This window comes from Marmota marmota, unplaced genomic scaffold, assembly GCF_001458135.2.
Source record: "Marmota marmota marmota unplaced genomic scaffold, marMar, whole genome shotgun sequence".
Classification (NCBI taxonomy): Eukaryota; Metazoa; Chordata; class Mammalia; order Rodentia; family Sciuridae; genus Marmota; species Marmota marmota.
Genome location: NW_025999960.1, coordinates 15,840,247 through 15,861,907, shown reverse-complemented (window position 1 = coordinate 15,861,907; position 21,661 = coordinate 15,840,247). Strand labels below are relative to the sequence as shown.

Sequence of the window (21,661 nt, the reverse complement as noted above, 5' to 3'; positions counted from 1 at the left end):
TTTATGTGGTGCTGAGGATCGAACCCAGCGTCCCGTGCATCCCAGGGGAGCGCGTTACCTCTTGAGCCACATCCCCAGCCCTTGAATATATATTTTTAATGTAGATATAATAATAGCTTAGAGACAATTTGTTCCTATATCACATAGCATATTGTGATAATTTTGTGAGCATATTGTGAGTTGTGTACTTTTATTTTATTTATTTATCGTTTTTTTGGTACTAAAGATTTAACTCAGCAGTGGTTTACCACTCAGCCATATTCCCAGCCCTTTTTAATTTTTAAAAAAAGAGTCTCACAAGGGGCTGGGGTTGTGGCTCAGAGGTAGAGCGCTTGCCTAGCATGTATGAGGCACTGGGTTTGATCCTCAGTAACACATTAAAAAAAATACACACACACACACACACACACACAGTGTCTACCTATAACTAAAAAATAAATATTTTTTTAAAAAAATCTCACTAAGCTGCTGAGGCCAGCAACTCACACATTGTGGTAGATAGTGACATTATTTTTCATGGTTACAAATAATACTGCAGCCAACATATACATATACCCTAATGATAAATTCCCATAAGTGGGGGTTACTGAATTAAAAGGTTTGATAACATTTTTTATGTTTTTTGATGTTTTACCAACTTGATTTCTTTCTTTTTTGGTAACGGGGATTGAACCCAGGGGTGCTTAACCACCAAGTCACATCCTCAGCCCTTTTTTATGTTTTATTAGAGACAGGGTCTCACTGAGTTGCTCAGGGCCTCGCTAAATGACTGAGGCTGGCTTTGAACTTGTGATCCTCCTGCCTTAGTCTCCTGAGTTGCTGGGTTAATAGGCATGTGCCATCATGCCTATCTCCCAACTTGATTTCTTTCTTTCTTTTTTAGTTGTAGATGGACACAATACCTTTTTATTTATTTTTATGTGGTGCAGAGGGTCGAACCCAATGCCTCACACATGCCAGGCAAGTCAAGTGCTTTACATGGAGCCACAACCCCAGCCCCTAAAACTTGATTTTTTTTAAGGCTTTTATCAGTTTATATTGCTATCAACAGTTTTATATGAATAGGGTGATTTCATTCCAACCCCACTGGCATTAGATATCTGTTTTTTTTTTTTTCATTATTATTTTTTTCATTATTGCAAGTTTCTTTTTAAGAAAGCATATTATTTCTTCTAGTATAAGTAAAAACCAAATATCCAGGTGTTTGTGTAAAGTTTGGAGTTTGAGAATGATCTAACTCAGGCAGTGAATGCCAGCTATTTATTGAATAGTTGCCTTCATAGTTCAAAAGATATACCTATGTGTTACAAAAAATTATGACAAAAATGATGTGGTACTTTGCTTGGTGCCTAACCTTAGCTCTTAAGTGCTTCAGAAGGCAGTCAGCTTAAAACTGGCCATCTTTAAGGGTGCTTTCTTTTTTCTCTTTTAAAAATATGTCTGAATTCTTCTTTTGAAGTGAGCTTACTGGGGCCCGTGACTACTCCTGAGCACCAGCTTCTCAAGACTCCTTCATCCAGCTCCCTATCCCAAAGAGTCCGCTCTACCCTCACCAAGAACACTCCCAGGTATGCAGAATTGGCCTTCTTAATAAATTAGAAATGACTCCTTCTTTAGACTTCTCTTCTGGTATATCAAATATATTGAAAGAAAAATCAAATCAGATCTTAAGCTAGCAACTATATTTTAAAAGTAAAATTAGAGCTATAGGACTACCTTCTTAAGAGAAGGGTCTAAAGATTATTAATTAATTCCCCTCTCATTTCAGGTGACTAAGAGTAGCTAACAAAATAGTTGTCTAGGGTTTCCTATTTTTAGTTGATTATATAACATTATGGTTGGTTGTTCATTGTTTTATATAGAATACTTTTTTCTTTCTTTCACTCTCTCTCTCTCTTTTTTTTTAATATGTGTGTCTATGTGTAGATTTGGGAGCAAAAGCAAGTCTGCCACCAACCTAGGACGACAAGGCAACTTTTTTGCTTCTCCAATGCTCAAGTGAAGTCACGTCTGCCTGTTACTTCCCAGCATTTACCAACTGCAGGAAAGGGCACACCTGTACTCTCTGCTCTGCAGCCTCCTGTACTACTTTTAGCATTCTCCAGGCTTTTAATCAAGTTTAATTGTGCATGAGGGTTTTATTAAAACTATATATATATATATATATATCTCCTTCTTCTCCTCCAGTAACATTTTATCAGCCCCTTGTGCTGGTTGTTGTTGGGAGCTTTCAGATGGGAGATCCCTATAGGGGTTGAAGGAGAAATATGGAATTGTGGTTCTTTTGGGGTCAGGAGGCATCCCTTTGGCTTGAAGCCAAATGCTGCTCCTGGAATGACTTTTCTCTAGTGTTATTTAACTCATCTCCATGAGACAATGACAGAAACCCTGCCTCTTTGGTATGGGTAGGAAGTGACGGGACAGGGTAAAGAAAAGATTAGTCAGAGAATTTAGGATGGTTCCTTCTCAGAACCTGCAATTTCCCTTTTCCCATTATGAATTAAACTATAGCATGGAACCTTCATAAATAGGATAGGTTGAGGACAGAACTAGTCATGGGAGTATGCATAGCTTTAATTTGGATTGATTAGTTCTTAAGGTCTTGAGAAGTGACACAACCTTGTGAATGTGATACTTCTTTTTATCTCTGATGGGCGACTTGCTGGACTTTGGGTTTTATTGGGGTCACAGCCAGTTTGTTGTTTTAAAGTTGAATTCATTCTGATGCCTCACCCTCCCACCTTTTGTCCAGTAGATTCCTATTTCTAAAGGTTAGTATGCTGTTTGTCATCCCAGCTAACAAATAAGATGAGGCTGTAGGGAAGACTGTCAGTATTTCATGTGGCAAGAAAAAACACAGTCATTTTTGTCTTTGCACTTTGGATGCTAAAATTTTTCCCATGGAATATAGCCACATCTAAATAAATGTGAGCTTTTACTTCTATTATAATTATTCCCAACATCTATAAAAATTTTTCATCTATAGAATGTTTTTGACTCATATTACCCCTTGTCTGTAAGACATATTTGGAAAAAAGTAAATAGCTTTTTCAAAAGAAACTTGAGGTTGGTTTTCTTGTCCCAGATGTTAACCTTCAATGCCTTTTCAATATTATCTTTCCTCAAGGTATGTTGAACCTGTTGTTCTGTCCATTTGTCACTCTCTGGACCCACCCCACCTGACCACCTCCAGAAGTTTGTTTATTTCTCATTCAGTCTTTCTTTGTCCAATTCAAAGTTCTATATTTGTCCTATGACTTTTATCCTTATATTTGAAGAAAGTACTTTAAACAAAAAACAAACTTTTAAAACCTGTCTCTAGGGACCAGAATGGTGCAAATTTAAAAAAAAAAAAAATTGCCTCTGGCTGGCTGCCTGGTTGCCTGGCTGCCTGGAACATCCTTCACTGCTGGAAATGACTCTGGAGTGAGCTGGGATGATTAACTGAGGGCACCTGCACTTGGAACTCTGAAGCTGGTGAACAGAATGTATCTGAGATTGAACGTAAACAGTTGCAGGCTTAATATGTAACCGTGGAGAGAGGAGGCAACCTACTGGCTTTTTTCCCAGGAGGGGGCAGCTCTCACAGCAGGGCCCGTCTGCCTCAGCAAATTGACAGAGGATGGGTCCCATCTCCCCATACTCCCCTCCACACACATGCCTGCTAGGCTTTTTTTTTTTTTTTTTTTTAACTTTTTCTAGATGCTACCTCTTTTCTTATGTCTTTGCAAGCATCAAGTTGGCCTGGCTCCATATTTGCTATTCTGCAGTATCTCCCCAAGGTGCATTTGAAGTCACTAATGTAGAGGAAGTAAATGGATTGTGTAACATTAGTGAAGGCAAGACTACCCTGTGCAGGAGTTGATGGCCCATTAACGAAAAAGGAAATGGTCCTATGTGTCAAACATTGGCAGCTAGTTGCTCAGTTTTTGGCCTAGGCCAAGAGACCTTAACCATGAATATAATTCTGGTATTAGCAAAGGGAAATATATATATAATCTCCACTTTCAACTTTAATAGGACTTCATGTGGAACAACTTGACTTTTGAGGGTTTTCATAATTATGTTTTCTCGAGGTGAGATCTGTGGAAAGGAGTCCAAGTGTTTGGGGTGGCTGTCGCCCCATCTCTTGGTCTTAGTGCTTTCTGATGCTGCTTCTTACTCTTATTATTTCACTTTCTAAGAATGGGAATCTTTTTAAATAACAGCATTTACCTCCATCCTTTTCAATTTGTAAGACTCCCAAGTTTGATGTTTATTTAACCGGGCAAGCATTACATACATGGTTTGATTCAGCAGCAACAATTTGCATTTATTACTGGGTATTTAATGATTTTTCTTTCCTTAAGAAAGTGAATTTGTTACTTGTAGAGACAGAAGGCAAGAAGGCTTTTTGAGTCTGAATCAGAGAAATCAGTCATTTTTGGCTATGAAGTGAACCTGTGGCAGTGAAAGGGGTCTTGCATTTTTAAATTCATGCCTGAATTAGTGAGTGACACAAAATGACATGGATTGCTGAGTGAGTGCAGGGAGCAAGGAATGGCTTGCTGTTTTTGTTTTCTTATGGTGGGTCTCCCTGACTACCTCTGACAGATAGATGACACATGTACAGGTGTCCCCATTATTCTCAGGGGATGAGACCCCCCAGTGGTGCCTGAAACCATGGATCATACCACAGCCCCAACACCACACACATATGCTTTTTCCTATATGTATATGCCTATGATAAATTTTAATTTATAAATTAGGCACATTGAAAGATTAAAACTAAGACAAATTAATAAAACAATATTTCAAACCTATGTGAATGTAGTCTCTCTCAAAATAGAATTTTTGAGACTGAGAATATAGATCAGTGGTAGAGCACTTGCCTGCTTATGCTGGTTGTTGCTGGAAGCTTTTAGATATGAAATCTCACAGGGGTAGAAGGGATAATACTGGCATAAGGCCCTGGGATTCCCCCGACACACACACACACATACACAAATAGAATTTTTGTTTTCATGTTTGTCAGCATGTGGATTCTGTACATTACTGGCTTTGTCATATGGTCTGTTGCATTGTCACATAATATTGTGTCCTATATTTTATTACCCTGATTCTGCTTTTGCACTTTTATCAATACAGACTATTAGGCATTTTTTTCCTAGAAGATCCCAGTTTCATCAAAATTGAAGACTTGCTGTGGTGGCCTTACTCCTTAAATCAATTTGAGTTCTTCTAGAAATGTGGCAGCAGCAGCTTCTTTGGCAGACACAGCCTCTGCAGTAACTTTTTTTTTTTTTTTCTGGTGGTACTGGGGATTGAACCCAGGGCCTCGTGCCTGCTAGCCAAGCGTTCTACCACTGAACTATATCCTCAGCCTTCCAGAAATTTTTTAAAATATTTTTTCAGTCCAAATCTATTCCTGAGTCTATGTGACCATCATTTAGTTGCATCACTTAGTAAATGGCTGGATGTCACTAGTTTGGGTGTATCTCGTGCTGCAGTATTCAATAGGCCTAATGCTCTCTGGTACAGCAGTCTTCGTTTGGATCATTTTCTGTTCATGTCTTCTACCCATAAATTGAATGCATTCTCCGTATTTTTTGTTTGTTTCAGTACTGGGCATCAAAGCCAGGTTCTTACATTTGAGCCAGCATTCTCCTTTACTAAGTACTTACTACACACTTTTGTGGTTTGGGAATATAATAACAACAAAACTAATACAAATTTATTTTTTCCTTCACAATTTCACAGATTTATTCTTAGCAACCTAGCATGATTTTTTTTTTTTTAAAGTAAAGAACTTTCACTTTTTCATGTAAAGGGAACATTTTATGGCTCCTCTTTAGCATGTCCAGATTGCCAGCTTCACAACTCTTGTATTTTGTGGCCATTATTAAGTCTAATGGGTTACTTAATAGAGGCATTGTGATACCATGAGTTGATCTGATAAATAAGTAACATTAACAGGCAAGTGCTGTATATGATGTGAATATACTAGACAAAGCAATGATTCATATCCAGGTAGGACAGAGCAGAATGGCACAATATTTTATCATGTTTACTCAGAATGGTTCACAATTTAAAATTTAGGAATTGTTTATTTCTAGAATTTTCACTTGATATTTTGGACAGTGTTTGACTTCAGAAAACTGAAAAATTTGTGAAACGCAGATGGGGTGGGGAAATACCATATCTATACATATATACATATCCACACACATTATTATATATGTGTATATATACATATGTATACACACACACATACACACACAGTGTATGCCTTCCTATTGGAAAAACATTTGGGAGCCACATTACTATACCTGGTATGGAGGACCTGGACTTGGTTTTCCTAATTATGCATTACTTTTAACTAAGTCTTGGAACATGAGCAGGGAAAGCTATTGTGGAAGTCCAGGTTTGAGGAGTGAGGGTAGCATAGTGTTCATTGTTCAAGTTGGCACAGGTCACCATAGGTTTTAGATCAATATGTTTTAATACGGTCTTGGTGACGACTCAAATTTCAGGCAGTGCTACAAAAACTTTTAAGCCTGCAGAGTTTGGGCATGTTAGCATTGTGCTTTTAGGGTAAACAGGGCTTGGAGAATGGCCACTTAAGAAATTAGTAATTTTTTAAAAATATGCTTCCTTTAACTGGTGTATTTTGTAAATAAGTGAAGGCACTAGGCCAGGAAGTTCCTAACTTGTGTAATTTATTAGACATTCGTTCTCACAACTGTATTTGTTGATGGTTTCTATTCATGAAGTCAGGTGGAAGACAGCTTGACGTCACCAGGAATAACCTTGTAGTGTGAGAGCTTTGTCCTCTAACTAACAAGTCATGTGGGATGGTGAAGGAGGCCACTTTTCAGGGACTCGGTTGGAGGCAGGAATTTTTCTTTTTATCTGCCTCTCCCTCTGTAACTCTTGCCAGGCTTCATTTAGCTTCATTGTTTTTTATACAGCAGTATCCTCATATCTCACACAGTTGGGTACCATCTGTGTGCTAGGCTCAGACACATATAAATGGATATTTAGACTTCTAATAAAGCACTTGCCAGTTACGATCTCTGGTCATCACTGAAGATGGAATTAAGAACTGATTTCTCCATAAAATCTCTAGGAAATTTAATATGGTGATTTATCATATTCAGAGGCTATCATCTATCACCTACTTGATGTCACCACACCTATGTGAGGAAGGCAGGACAGGTAGTATTTTCCCAATTGGGAAATTCAGAGGTGATTTGGCCCAGATTCCCACAAACTAATGTATAATTTACCTGGGGTTAGAACCTCGGTGTTCCAGCTCTTATTCTAGAGGTCAGCACTGGTGTGGAGCCTGTTAATATGATATTGGGTATTAAATGCTATTAATGACCTTTGCTTAGGCCCAGTGTTATCTGTATCCCATTCAAGGAAGGGTGTGTGTTTGCAAAGTGATCAAATATAAAATGAGCAAAACTAGCAGATGATCATTTAGGGAGTTCTCCCCATTATTATAAGAACTTTTGTATGTCACACACAAACTAGGGCTAAGATTCCACTGAGAGGGCTATATGTAGATATGGTTATGTACTCTCAACAGATGGCCCAGGAAGAGCAGGGAGGCCCAGGCTGCCGGGGAGAGAATTTGGGACGGAATTTTCAAGTGGGGTTACTGCTTGGCAGAATGGAGGACCTGGACTTGGTGTTCTGCACTATTTGCTGTGTGAAAGATATGAGTACTTGAGGTTGTTCCTAGTGGCTGTCTATTCTCAGGCCACCCATGAGTGGCCTGTGGGCTCTGAAGCTCAAAGCCAGGGACAGACAAGTCTCTGAGCCAAGTCATCAGCTTGCTTCAAGGAACATGTCAGCAGATTAGTTTATTGGCTTCCCCCTGAGTGGCATTAGCTCTCACCCTGTCTCATGTTCACCATCTGGCTTTGAGTAAGAAGTCTTCTAGTGATCTCTCTTCAGCAACCTACTCTGTGCCAGGTCTTTCTGAGGGCTGTTTAGCTTTCTCCCTCATCAACCCTAGGGCCCAGTGCTCTCCAAGAAGAGGTATCAGTCTGTTTTGTCCACACATGTGCATACCTGGGATCAGAAGAATACGTCAGATCTCAGAGGGGGGGAAATCAGCTTAAAAAAGAGAATGAGTCTGTGTGGTTAATGGCCTAAAGTCTTTTTGTTGTCAAAACTAACAAGTGACTTCTGTCCTGAGGTGAGCTTTTAAAATGGGGTTGCTCCTCCCACAGAGAAAGCTCTGCCTATGAGATGATACAGTCTTTCCAGATTTTAGTAGCAAGAGAGACAACAACAGGGCTAGGATTTTTCTTCCTTATTGGAAAGCAAAGCTTAGGGGCCGAGGTGCCCCTCCTCCCAGGGAGCTAGCTGGCTGCTCTCTCCTCCTGGGTTAATGTACATTGACTGGGGCTAAACGCCTGATGCTTCTGGACAGCGTCCAGCCCCTGGGCAGAGCAGTCACACTGTGGAAATACAGCTGCTGGCATTAAAGGGCTAAGCCCTTTCCAGCTGCTTTGCTTTAACGGGAACCGCCTGCAGTCGGCAGCTTAACGGAGCTGTCTTAGCCCGACTAATCTCTGCATCTTCTCATGACATAGCTCTGGGGAAGATAACCTAGTGAGGTGGGAAGTGGTTGGATAATGGTGTTAGAGTGCTAGGTTATTATCTCTCAAATTGTGGTCCCAGATTAGTGTGGTTTGTGTTTTGTGTTGCCTCTGTGAAAAAAGTGGAGTTCCCTTCAGTAGACTCCCTGGCACTGAGGGATAGGAGTTATTTACTCTGAGGCATAGTCTGGGTACCTAAAAGCTGGTATAGCAACAGATGTGCAGAGTAAGAGGCCCTCCAATATAGTCTCCACTTTGGTCTTCCATTCCTCTTTTTACTAAATCCACGAGCCAAGATTTGAACGAGAAATGATCACTCATTGATTACAAGATGTGCTTTAAAAATGTATTGATAATATCTCGGAGACTTGGGATATCTTAAAATCCGTGGTTTCTTATAAACATAGTACAGTGTTCTTTCTTAGTCATTCAAAAGATAGTGGTATGTCCTCTTATAATCATTGTTATTTGGGTTGAAAGTGTTAGCTGTTCATGTGAGATTGGCTGTTGGTTGGACCAAATGTGCACGACAGGTAACCTGCTAATTTGCTGTGCTCAAAGAGACATTAAAACAGGGAGTTCTAGTGGTAGAGCTCGTGCTTCTTAGCATGGTGCAAGGCCCTGGATTCAGTCCCCAGTAACACAAAACAAATAAAAAAACAAGGTGTTTCCTTAGGCCCGAGGGAAGCTGTTATAGGAAAAGCAGAGAAACTAAGGCTCAGTTCAAAGATAAGTAATGTGTAGAAAAGGATCAATCTGTACCAGTCATGACTCTCATAGCCATTACAGGGGACGGAAAATGCCATTGTGGGTCACTGTTGGAGTACATCCTGGTGGAGGTCAGAGTACTTTAGCAGAAGAGGCTAGAATTGTTAAGTATTATGTTTGGCAGGGGGCGGGTGTTCATTGTTTACCAAATCCAGAATATCAGGAAGGCCTTTCCTCCCTTGAACATGTAAGGCCACCATTTGGAGACCTACAAAAAAAGGAAGCCTATTTTACAAGATAGATATTAAATTGAGGAAACCTGTTGTCTTAAAATTGGAATTAGATTAAAAATATGTTTAAGAAGGTCTTCCTGTTCAGGTAATGGAAGGTCTTCAAATAATTATGAAGAAAGGTGTTCAGTGCCAGGGTAGATGTTGGCAGGAAGTGTTGCTCAGAGGAAGGAGGGAGCTGCAGGACGAGAGCCTCAAAGGTCGTGACATAAAGCTGGAATTCAGTATGAAATCCCCAGCCAGAGGGTGCACATCCCTCCTGTTGCTCCATAATCAGACACTGCTGACTGCTATCCTGGCCTTTTTTCTCACTGAAGACTGGGCCCTGGCTGGTTGGGCCTTGTTTCATCTGTCCATGGGGGTAGGTGTGAGTTTACTGGTCCCTGCCCCCTGCCTCTGGCCTCCTTCCCCTCCAGCTTTGGCAATCACTGCCCCTTTGTCCACCTAAATCGGAGCTCTAAAACATTGTTTTTAATTTTCCCTTGTTCTACCCATTAACTGTATCCTATTAATTAGTGCCACAGGACTCCTGTAAACCCCCTTCACTATCCATGCCTTGCCTCCCCAGTTTTTGCTAAATATGTGACTTCGCCTTAGTGTCTCTCTCCCTGAGAAATGATTACATGTCTTGGCTGTGCTGACCCCCTGCCACAGCTGCCCAGAGTGGCCACAGCTTGGCCAGATGCTTCATCTTGATTAGCTCTTAACCTCTTCCTCTCTATCTTCCTCTGACATTGCCGGGGGCTGACAATAAGCTGCAGGTTAGAAATCTCTGTTAATATTAAGCTCTTTTATCTTTGGGCCTGTTGCCTGTACTTCCTAGTGCTGCTCCAGGTCACAGGGAACAGTATTGTGGGACCAGAGAGACTGGGGAGATCCCCCTCTCCTGACCCAGTGGAGCCTCCCATCAAAATCCCAATCAACTTGTTCCACATCACTTGACCTCATTATAGATCATGATGATTTTGGTCTGTGCTACACCTCAAGCCTCAGCTATGACGTGGCTGGCTCCCTTTTTGTTTACTTAGCTTTTCAAATGAAATTCCAAATCTTCAAAGCCTTGCTTTTTTTCATCTATTTACTACCCTACCTAGCTTCCCTCACCCTCATTTCTTGAAACCACTCCAAACCAACTTTCACAGTATGATCACTCCAGTGCTCCACTTCTCTGTTCTGAGAAGACCTTTATTGTGTTTGACTCTTGACTCCTCTTTCCCCTGGGATTCCACCTCACCTGAGCCTCATGAGAGAAACAGCCTTACTCATGGTAACTGAAATGGAATCTACTATGAGGATGATGGTAAAATTAGCTAGCCCTGACTGAGATCTGCCTATGTTAGACATGGTGCTAAACATCTCATATAGCTCTTCCAACAGGCTCATTTTTTTTTTTTTTTTTTTTGGTACCTGGGATTGAACTCAGGGGTGCTTAACCACTGAGCTACATCCCCAGCCCTATTTTGTATTTTATTTAGAGACAGGGTCTCACTGAGTTGCTAAGCATATCACTGTTGCTGAGGCCGTCTTTGAACTCTCTATCCTCCTGCCTCAGCTTCCAAAGCCACTGGGATTACAGGCATGCATCTATCACTGCACCTGGCCCAACAGCCTTTTAAGTACACCCATTTTCCAGATGAGGAAAGTGAGGCTCAGAATTCTTATGTAAATTACTCAAGTCACAGCTAGCAAGTGCCTGAGCCTGCATTAAAACTCCTCCAGCCTCCTCTCTACACTATGATGCCTTTTCTTTTAACCTTGGTATACAGAATCCTTTAGGTCAAAGTGATTTTATTTGGAAACTGAAAATCTGTGGATCATTGTGTTGATCCTTCTTTTTCCTCAGGCCTAGGGGACTAAATGGATCTCAGATCCTGGCCCTTTCCTGGGCTTTTCCCCCTTGCAGTTTGGTCCCACATTAGGCCTGTCACCTTTATACCTGGAGGTAGCAGGTTAAAGACCAACAGTGGGGGCTGCAGCAGCCAGGGGCTTCCTGCCAGCCAATTGGAAGCGACCACCTAAGCTGTGAGTTAACATCATCTGCTCCTGCTAAGGCAATCATCAACATAAAAGGCTAATTGTATTAATCACCAAGGCACCCATCCCGAGTCCCCCTCCCTTTCGGGAGAATTATGAATTGCAATTGCAGATGGCTCCACTGATTGAAGGCAGCGCTCAGCAGGGAGAAGGGCCAGATCAGATTACACACCATTAATTAAAAGCTTCCCCCACAAGCAGAAGGAAGGCAAAGCACACCAAGGGCCTCCAGGTTGGGTCTCAGTTCTCCCCAGGACCCCACCTCCGACCCAGGCCTGCGGCTGTGGTGGTGAAGCCTGCTTCCCCAGCTGGAATCTTAGAGGCCAGCCCTTCCCTCATCCAAACAGATGGCCTGCTGCCCTATTAAAGAACTCCTGAGAAGGAGAAGCTAACCTTTGGTTACTTCTGCATCTAACCTTCAATGCTCTTCAGCTTCTAACCTAATTCCTCACTTCTCAGGAAGCTTACTTATCTTCTGCTCTAGACTATCCTGACAGAAAACAGTGCTCAGGAACTATCAGTGAAAGCAGCCCCCAATTTTCCCTTCAGGCAACCATTCTTACCTTTTGGGCCTGTAAGTTCTGGGACAGGGAGGGAAGACTGGAATGGTGGGTCTCCACCATTGAGACCATGGTGGGTCTCAAACCCTTGGCTATGTGCCTTTTCCCAACTCCTGCCTAGAAGTAGAGGCTTCTCTGATGCTGTCATTTTGGCTCATTTGGAGCTGTAACTCCTCTGAATTTTCCTCCTCTTGATCAATTACTGCCTCCTCTCCTTCCCCAGCTGCCCAGCCTCAGTCATTCATTCATCAAACTTTTATTGAGCACCCAGTGTGTTCTTGGCTCTCAGGACACAGAAGTAATTTGTCAAGGAGCTTAAGAGCCTACTGCAGGAACACCCTCCCTGTCTCCCTTCAACCCTCTTGTTCCCCTCCTTCTTTCCTGTGCTGCAGTTTGTATAAGCCCCCCAGAGCTCTATTTTGGAAAATTCTAAGCTGGGAGCTAGGGAGACCTTAGGGGTCTATGCAACTGAGCCAGGTGACCTTTAGCAAGTCAATAACATCCTCTGTACACACACACACACACACACATGCATACACACATAGATACACGGCTGTCCCTGCTCATAAAAGGGCACAGGAAGCCCTGGGCTCTGAGAGACCATGAGGATAGATGAGTGGAACCAGCTGGGAGTGATGAAAACAGTACTGTGCACTGAAAATCGTACAGAACACTGAGCAAGGCTTCTGGGGCTACAGGCCTCAGGGACTCTGTTATTGCACAGGTCATAGACAGGTTCAGAAGAATTTAGCCCATCCCCAGCCCCTCGAGAAACATCATGGAAAAAGACATTTTTTATGGATTTGGTTGCTACATCTCGGGGTACCATGGTGATGGGCGCCATAGAGATGAGAAGAACTGACATTTATTGGCTTGTGTCTTCATTCAGAGTTCCTCCCCTAGTCCCCTACACCCACAAAGTTTCCAGGTCAGCAGGCCCAAGAGAGGAGGCAGGGCCCTGATAAGTAGAGCCAATGAAAGAGAAGCAAAATCTGCTCTTTCCTCCCTCTTAATCATCTCCCTCTCCCTTCTTCCCTCCTCCCTCTGATTACCAACAGCAATTGTGTTCAAACCCAGTAATTACAGTAAAGCAATAATAATCATCATTTATTGGGATTGTTTTTCTAGCATTTTAACTTCCAAAAGCATTTTCTAACCTCTTATTTTCATAGCAGACCATGGGGAGGATTTGTGCCCATTTTATAGCTGGAGAATCTGAAAGCCAGATTGTACCCCAAGTTATGGGCTTAGTAAATTTTTAACAACCTTTAAACTTTGGCAAACCAGTTCAGCCTCCAATAGTCTTTCAGAGGTACTGAACCTTGAGTTTTTGGTTCTGAGTGATTCCTGTTTCCACAGTCCCTAGGACTTATTCAACAGCTTTTTTAGGGATCCTGGATACTGAGAATGAGGCTTCTTTTGGCCCAGGTCATGAACTGAGGGCAGGAATGAGGGCTTCTCCTGTCAGGATGGGTCCTGTGATGGGCTGAGGAGTGGAAGGTTAGGCAAACTCCTAGGGAGATCATGGTCTGAGTCAGGTTGGTCTGGCCTAGAGCTCCCTTCTTATATCCTGTCCCTTTGCCAGCCAGAGGAAAGATTCCTCAATATGACAACTCTTCCCAAGGCTGGGGACCTTCCAGGGTAATCTCTGTCTTCAGCAAGCCCCCAGTCAGACATAGGGGAATCATAGCCTCCAAACCACACCTAGTGACAGAGAAATTCCTTTGAGGAGCTCAGAGGCTTTCTCAAGGGCCCAGTTCTTCCTAGAAGCCTATCCCCTCCTCCCCAAAGGCTCCCTGAGGTCCCCTGGTGAGAGTCTGGACAGAAGGGCTGTCTGATCTCCAGTTCTTCTTCCTTAAGATAGGAATATGGAGACTCAGGAGTCCCACTGAGGTCCAGCTGGGTAAGAGAAGGGGAGGCTTTCATAAAGTCCTCTCCCTCCCACTGCTCTGTCCCATTAAGAGATGGAGAAGGCCTAGGGGAGGGAATTGGAAAGATTTTCTCCCAGATTCTGTCTATAAATGTGGTGGCCAGGCATGGTGATGCACACCAGTAATCCCAGCTACTCGGGAGGCTGAGATGGGACGATTGCGAGTTCAAGGCCAGCCTGGGCAGCATAGTTAGATCCCATCTTGAAAAAGAAAGAAAGAAAGAAATGTAATGCCAGAGGTAGTGATTGGCACCCCCCCCCCATCCCTGGTTTACCCTGTTAGGAAGAGACCAAACCTCCTGACCCCCCTTACAATCTACCCACCAGGAAAGCCTCATGTCAAGTTATAGGAGACAAGCTGCCCTACTGCAGGGCTCCTTTCTGAAGCCTGAGGGGCCAAGGCCTGTCTCATACTCACTTCAGCATCCCCTGAACTGGACCGGGATTCTTTCTTCTGGGGTTCCACCCCTACTTTCTCCACTTCTGTGGTGCCCATGAGGATGGCCAGTCGCTCAGCCAGGGTCTTGGTGTCAGGGAACAGGATAAAGTTGTAGATCAGTGAAGCCAGAACAGCCCCTGTCAGGGGTCCCACCCAGAAGATCTGAGGAGACAAAAGTGCGTACCCATCTGTGAGCTATCAGGATCATAGGGTAGCTTTCAGACCTCGCCTACTTTTCTAGTGCTGATTTGGCCTACCAGAACTCTGCCTACGAGAGTAAATTGAGAACCACAAATCCTGCCTCCTGAGCCCATGAGTTGAGGGAACCTTGCTTTCAAGGAGACAGGCCCAGGCTATGCAGCCATGGTTAGGGGTGGTGACCAATCTCCTCATCCACTCCTGCCTCTTTCCTCTCACTCCCCAGTTTTAGCCAAGTTCTGGCTATTGCTGCTTCTGTCTCTGCTGGTGTGTCTATTTCTGTTTGTCTTTTTCTTTATTCAAGTTTGAAAATTGGTCCAGCTGGAGAAAGTAAAGAAGGAAACAGTCAGAACATAAAGCATGGGCCAAGACTGCAGCTCCTGCTCTGGTCCATTTCTCGCTAGTTCACTAGGTGCTTCAGGCTGTTGGATCTGGAAAGAGACGAAGTACAAACCAAATATTCACCCTGGCCTTCCAAGTTTAGGGAAACCTTCACACCCACTCTAAATGACCTGATGGGGGGCCCTTATCTCACTCTGGGGTCCTATCATCTCTATGGCCTCTGCTCAGGCCTTCTCTCCCTTCCCCATGGGTCCCAGCAGAAGGTCTCACCCAGTGGACTGTGAACTTCCCAATGATGACAGCAGGACCAAATGAACGGGCTGGGTTCATGGAGCAGCCAGTGAAGTAGACCTGGGGAGCAGCAAGTGCTCAGTCAGGGTGTGAGGGGGCTTGAGGCAGCTTGGGAAGGGACAGTTCCCTCTGCCCTGGCTCAGAGACCCCACCCCCAGCCTAATTTTTCTGGGCTATATCATCAACTTGTAATACCAGACATTGCCTTGGTTCCAAGACATGAAGGCTCCAGGGGAGAGACTTCCTGGCCTTCAGGGCCCTGTAACTTCCCCAAAGAAGGACTCAATGTGTGCATGCATATGATATCCTCTTTGTCCCTTACCCCAATGAGGTGGCCCAATGCCACAGAGGTCCCAATCATGGCAGCCGGGGAGCCCAACGCCTGACGGTTGTCCATGGAAGCAAAGATACAGAGCACCAGCTGCAGGGTCAGAATCACCTCCACTGTCACCGCTTGGCCAGTTGAGGAGCTGTTATGGACCTTGGCAGAGGGGATTACACTGAGTGCACCTGGGCTCTGCCCACAGGACAGTGAACCCCTCTGGGCTTGTCTCCTCCTCAGTTGTAGGGGGTGACACCTCACGCACCCAGCTCTAGGAGCTAAGGAGATCTGTGCAGTGGGATCATAGAATCCCTGGATACTTGCTTCATGCAGAGGTGAGTGGCACCTCTCGCACCCCACCAGTTGGTTGGGGCCAATGGTTTAGGAGGGAGCACAGGCATTCAGGACTGGGAGGAAAGGGAAGGCTTGAGATGCTGGGGATGCATGTTTTAGAGCAGAATGGGAGTAGACCAGTGGGTAGGAGTAGGAGAATTTGAGGAAGCAGGTGGAACAAAAGTGATTGGGAGAATGGGGTGTGGGAAGTGAGGCAGGCTTCAGGGTGTTGGACAGGGAGGAACTTGGGGAAAATGGAAGAGCAAAAGACACAGGGTGGAGCTTAAGGAGGAAAAAGAACGTGTACAGGGGCTGCTTGTTCTACCCACAGCCTCAGCTCTCCCTTGGCTACATCTACCCTTAGACGTCTGGTCCCCCTTTGTGTGGCTTCTCCCTTCTCCTTCTGTTCCTCATACCACAATCCCATTCTGCCTAGATGAAGACCAAAGTCTGATTTCTCTGGGTCCCAGGGCCCAGCTCAGAGCAGGTGTGAGCACATGGCCTAATTGTTTCCTTCTCCCTTCCTTCTGTTTGGGTCTAGCCCTTCACTTTTACCAACTGTTTCAACTCTCTCCTTCTGGCTCTGTGGGTACCCTCTGCCCAAGCCCCTCCTTGCACCTACCATGTTGATTCCAAGGGTCCCTCGGATGTCCCCTGGAGTGACCCCATACAGCAGAGCAGCCCCCACAGTAGCCCCTGCCAGCTGGGCAGCTACATAGGCCACAGCCCGGGGCAGAGAAATGTGGGAGCCCACAAGGAAGGCCAGTGTCACAGCAGGGTTAGCATGGGCTCCACTGGCCTTCCAGGTGACCTGCACAGCTGTGGCTGTGGCCAGGTTGAAGGTGATGGCAATTTGCAGCACCGAGGGAAGTGCAGAGGGCCATTGCAGGACCGAGCCCACGCCAAAGAATACATACAGCCCGGTGGCCAGGAACTCAGCAAACAGTGCTCGACTAACAGCCTTCCAAAGCCTACACACCAGCATGTTAGCCCTGTTGCACACCCCTGGTTCCATGCTCTGATGTCTTGTGCCTTGGTGTCACCTCTTTTTCTCGAGGGGCTTCTCTTCTATTCCTCTTGTCTCTGTTCTCTTCTGTCTCCCCTGGTCTCTTGTCTCTGTGTGACTCTAGCTGTCTCACTCTCTGAGACTTCAGCACCCCACTGCACTCCTCCACCACGCTGCTGTCCCAAGGACTGAGCTGGTCAGACTGGCAGGGAGCCTGCAGGTGGAGGTGCAGGCTGGGTGTGTGGAAAGTGCCAGGGTGGAATGAGGGGTGGTGCTCACGTGCCTGCTCCACCCTGAGCTCACCTGAGAGGAGGGGGCAGGCAGATAAGGAGGAGTCCCAGGGTGCTGAGCTGGAACTTCCTAGGAGGTTTTTCACCCCAGGACCCACCTGGCTTGTGCTGCCACAGAGGTCTCGCCTAAGGGCTATGGGCACAGGGGCAACTGTGGTTAGGTTCCCAGTGCCCGTTTAGACAGAGCAAGATCACTCAGATCCCAAGTCCAAGGCCTGCTTCAGAGATTCTTATACATTTATAGTAGCTTTTGCTCTCCTGTCCTCTCTGCCTCCAAATGGGTTGAGCCTGTTCTGCACCCCACCACAAACCCAGTTGTGAAATTGAGCTCTTTCCTCCATTCCCACTTAAAACTTCATTCACAGAATGCAGATGTCAGTAGAGTCAACTTTCCTAAGGGTGTGGGCCAGGATGATGAAGGAGGGGTTTATCCATAGCTACTCAAGCTGCACCAATCACCACATGCAGCAGTGGGCACCTCTGCTGTCCACCAGTGGGAATTTCCACTGGCCCTTCACACACTTCTGCTGCTCTCTGCCTTCCCCCTGCTTGCCTCCCTCTCAAGACTCAAAACATTCCTCTCTTCTCTCATACCGAGCAGGATAACCTTTTGTGGCTATAGTGGCCCTAAGGTCACACATACCTAGCCTCTCCCCATTCACCCACAGCAGCATATCAAAATAAACAAAGGTATTCCGCTCTAAGAAGAATCTGAAGAACTGTTGAAAGAATACCCATATCTGCTTTGACCTTGCCCCTGACGATATCCACCTGCCCACAGAGGTCACCTGGTTGTCCTCTGATTTTTGTCTCAAAATCAGTTCCTCACCATCCCCCCTCCATGCACTCCCCTTTTTCTCCAGCTCAGTTGGTGACAACTGGGAAGCATCCTTGGCCCTCCCTCCTTTCCCTGTCCACTGAAAGAATAAAGTCCTGATTTTGAATCCTACAATGACTGTGCCCTCTTCTTGCCTTGCTTCAGCCTTTAGTCAGTCTTCTGCTCCTTTGCTCTGCTCCAATCAATTATCCACACTGCAGCCCTAGTGATCTTTCCAAAATGCAAATTTGATCCTGCTGCTCCCCTGCTGAAATCCCTGCAAAGCCTCCCATCCCTCTAGAAGCTCTGTGCCTAGCTGACGAGGTCCTCTGGGATCCTGCTCCTCCTGCCTCCCCTTGACCCTCTCCTTGCCCTGTCCTTTACCCTCTGGTCCCACCAGAAGAACACCTGCTGTCGCTGCTGGCAAGATGCTCTTGCTTCATCTTAGCTCTTGCCACTCTCTTTGCTTGGGTGACTCCTAACTATCCCTAAGGCTCAGCTTCCATGTCACTTGCTCCTCTTCTGGGTGAGGACCCTCTGTGTGTTCCCACCATGCCTAGACATTTTCATATACACAGGGTGTTGTGGTGTTAACATTGTCCCCCCCACCACACACACACACTTCCAACCATGTGGTGAGATTTAGGGGGCAGGAGCCAAGTTTTTTCATCCCTATGTATAAGTGTCTTGCAGAAATTGGCAATAGTAGGTCCTCGATAAATATTTGTTGAATTAGTGAGTGAATGAAAATTTCTTGGCCTCCTGGAGGCAGATGACTTTGATGTCTGTTTCATTTCAGCATGTTGTTCCTACAGCTTTAGACCTGTCCTTTCAGGAACTGAGGTCTTCTGATAACAAGGAAAACATCCCAACTCTGGTCCACAAGCTCCACCTTCCTCCTCTCTTCCTTCAGTCCCAGTAAAATTCCTCACCCATCCTCTTCTGTTCTTCCAGCTATCCTTGCTGGACGACTCCTTGGCATCTCACCCTGAGCAGGTTCTTGCCAGGGCCCTACTTGCAGCTCCCTGTTCTCTCCACCCCACCCCACCCCAGCTGCATGGCTCCATCCTCACTTCACTCCACACTTCTCTGCCCCCATGTTTGTTTCTGGGCACTGCTGGAGAGACTGGCCAGCCATGCCAATTGCTCCCACCATCTGTCTGACCTCAGCAGGGGCTGCAGCTATGCTCAGCAATCCTTCCACCATCCCTAGGTGACTCTCCTTTCCATTCTTCAAACCTCCCTGACTCTTCAAATACTAGCTCACTCTGGCTGTCTTGCAGCAGAGTGCCAACCTGTTCCTCCCATCCTACCTAGAAAGCCAGGCTATCAAGCCAACTTCTTCCATTCTCTCCCAGTCATGGGCTCACCAACAGCTGCCCTGGGTCCCCATGAGTGCCCTTCTTTTTTATCCACGTCAGAGGCTCCTTGTGTCTTGGCTCCCTTTAAGTGACTGGGGCCTGCTCTTGGTCATTCTCAACTATGGCTTTCACTCCTTTGTCTCCCCTAGCTTCTTACCTGTAATGTCCCTGGGTCACTTGCACACTATACTAACCCCCATCCTGTACTGAAATTGCCATGGCCAGGCCACTGTGCAACCTCTTCTGCCTTCCTCCCCTTTGACCCAATGTGGCACATGCACTGCTGATCACCTCTCACTCTTGAAGCCTCTGGTATCCTGGTTTAGGAGGCAAAGCCATCTATAGGTTCTTCCTACCTCTGCCTCTTGACTGGCTCCTCTTTTGCTCACTTTAATGCCCAGATCTTTGCTCCTGAATCACTGATTTTCTCACTCTTAATGAGATGGTGCCTGGGGAGCCTCATGTGGATAAGTGGCCTTCATACTCTCCATAGACTGTGGTCTCAGCATGGCCTCCAGCCCCAGCCTCTCTCCTGAACTCCAAGCCCATGCGCCACCCTATTTCACCTCCAACTGTCTCTGTTTGCTACATCTCCCCCTAGTGGCTCTGCATTCACTCAGATGACCAGGCCAGAACCAGGAATGATCCAGACACCTTCTCTTCCTTCAACTCTAACTGAGTGGCCAGGCTCCTGGTGGTTCTTTCTCTCATCTGCTACCTCTTCCTATTCCTATTTGCCACTGGTTCAGTTTGGCTCTTTTTATCTCAGGATTACTGCATTTAACCTTCCTGGGCTCTTAGACTATAATATAACCATGCCCCTCCATAATACTCACCTCTATGGCCAGAGATTATTTCAAAATGCCACTCTGGTCACATCATTTCTCAGCTCAAAAACCTTCAGTGGCTCCCTAGTGCCTCAGGTTCAAGTCTGAATCCATCTCTCACATGCAAAGAAGGACCTCTCTCAACATGCATCCTACCCCCTTTACTCCAATTAGGCCAAACATTTATAAAGTTTCCCAAAATGAGCTTTTAAGCCCTCCACACACTGTTTGGAATTCCTTTCCTCCTTGTCTCTTCTTTAAGACTTTGCTTAAGTACAATTCCTCTTTGAAGCCTGTCCTGGTTTCCCCCCTGAGCACGATCAGGGTAAGCTTCATAGAGAAGTCAGGCTTGGGCAGAGCCTGGGGTCAGCGGTGGCCTCTGCTTCCTAAGTGTCTCTCCTATTCCAGTGTAGAATTCCGCCCCTTTCTGGCACAGAGGAGCCATCCAACAAACACCCAAGATAGGAAGGAGTATGGATGAGGGGCACCATGGTGTCTCAGGGTACCTCAAGGGCCCATCTCCCATTCACTTCCCTCAAAAAGGGCCAGTGGAGGGCTTGTTGGACACTTACCAGGTCCCCACATTTGTCCTAGCCTCCATTTCTATACCTGTAAAACAGGCACCAAACAGAAGTGATACCTATCTGTTGAGAGCTTGTGATAAGAAAAGTAAAAGCACTGTGCAGCCTAGCACAGTGGTACTTGACTAGTTCCAGCTACCTGGGAGGCTGAGATGGGAAGATCGCTTAAGCTCATGTATTCAAGACCATTCTGGGAAACAGCATGACCTGATCTCAAACAGATAAAACAAAAATAAAATAAAACAAAAAAGCATTTTGCAATTGCCACCTGTACTGCTGACTAATCATTTAGCTTCTGTGACCTCAGTATCCCCACCTATAAAATAGGGATGATAATCCCCCTGTCCCCATGTGTTGGTAGGAGTAAGTGAGCTGATATCTGGGAAAGTGGTTTCCAATCACAAAATGTCTCTTCAGTGAGACAGCTGTGGGGACTGGGCTAGGGTAAAGAAAGGTCCTGGTTGCTGTGGCAGGTCCAAGACACTCTGGAGCCCATGCTCTGGGCCCTAGAGGCTAAGAACATGAAGTGCAGTGGTAGCCCTTTCCCCCAGCTGACCTGCAGTTATAGCCTCTTTGGGTCATGGCTGACCTGGGTCAAGGAGGTCCTATACCTGCTGAGGGCAGGTGGGCATCCACCTGGGGCCTGCTCCAACTCTGACTTTGCCTGCCTCTGCCAGCTACCCCCAGACCTTGTCAAGACCCTACACTAGGCTGCCTGTAGTTGTGAGCTCTGATTGA

At 45.5% G+C, this 21,661-nt stretch overlaps 2 protein-coding genes across 8 annotated transcripts in view; one reads left to right on the top strand and one right to left on the bottom strand.

Moving 5' to 3' along the window:
- Racgap1 (Rac GTPase activating protein 1) overlaps window positions 1–3,060 on the top strand; it is a 30,784-nt gene extending 27,724 nt beyond the window's left edge. For all 4 annotated transcript variants that reach the window (XM_048802694.1, XM_048802693.1, XM_048802692.1 and 1 more), the window contains 2 exons: window positions 1,460–1,568; window positions 1,927–3,060. In XM_048802694.1, coding sequence (XP_048658651.1) covers window positions 1,460–1,568; window positions 1,927–2,002 — 185 coding nt within the window. In that variant the 3' untranslated portion in view covers window positions 2,003–3,060. The remainder of the gene's footprint in view (window positions 1–1,459; window positions 1,569–1,926) is intronic.
- The window catches only part of Aqp6 (aquaporin 6), a 37,569-nt gene extending 20,344 nt beyond the window's left edge, over window positions 1–17,225 (bottom strand). The window contains exons 1-5 of one of the 4 annotated variants that reach the window (XM_048802695.1): window positions 16,664–17,225; window positions 15,709–15,867; window positions 15,366–15,446; window positions 14,535–14,717; window positions 8,927–9,570 (exon numbers count right to left, since the gene is read on the bottom strand). In XM_048802695.1, the coding sequence (XP_048658652.1) occupies window positions 9,505–9,570; window positions 14,535–14,717; window positions 15,366–15,446; window positions 15,709–15,867; window positions 16,664–17,056 (882 nt within the window). In that variant the 5' untranslated portion in view covers window positions 17,057–17,225 and the 3' untranslated portion in view covers window positions 8,927–9,504. Of the gene's footprint in view, window positions 1–8,926; window positions 9,571–13,266; window positions 14,318–14,534; window positions 14,718–15,365; window positions 15,447–15,708; window positions 15,868–16,663 lie in introns of those variants that run through there. The other 3 variants (XM_015493333.2, XM_048802696.1, XM_048802697.1) reach the window with 3 other exon arrangements.
- Between the last annotated feature and the right edge of the window lie 4,436 nt (window positions 17,226–21,661).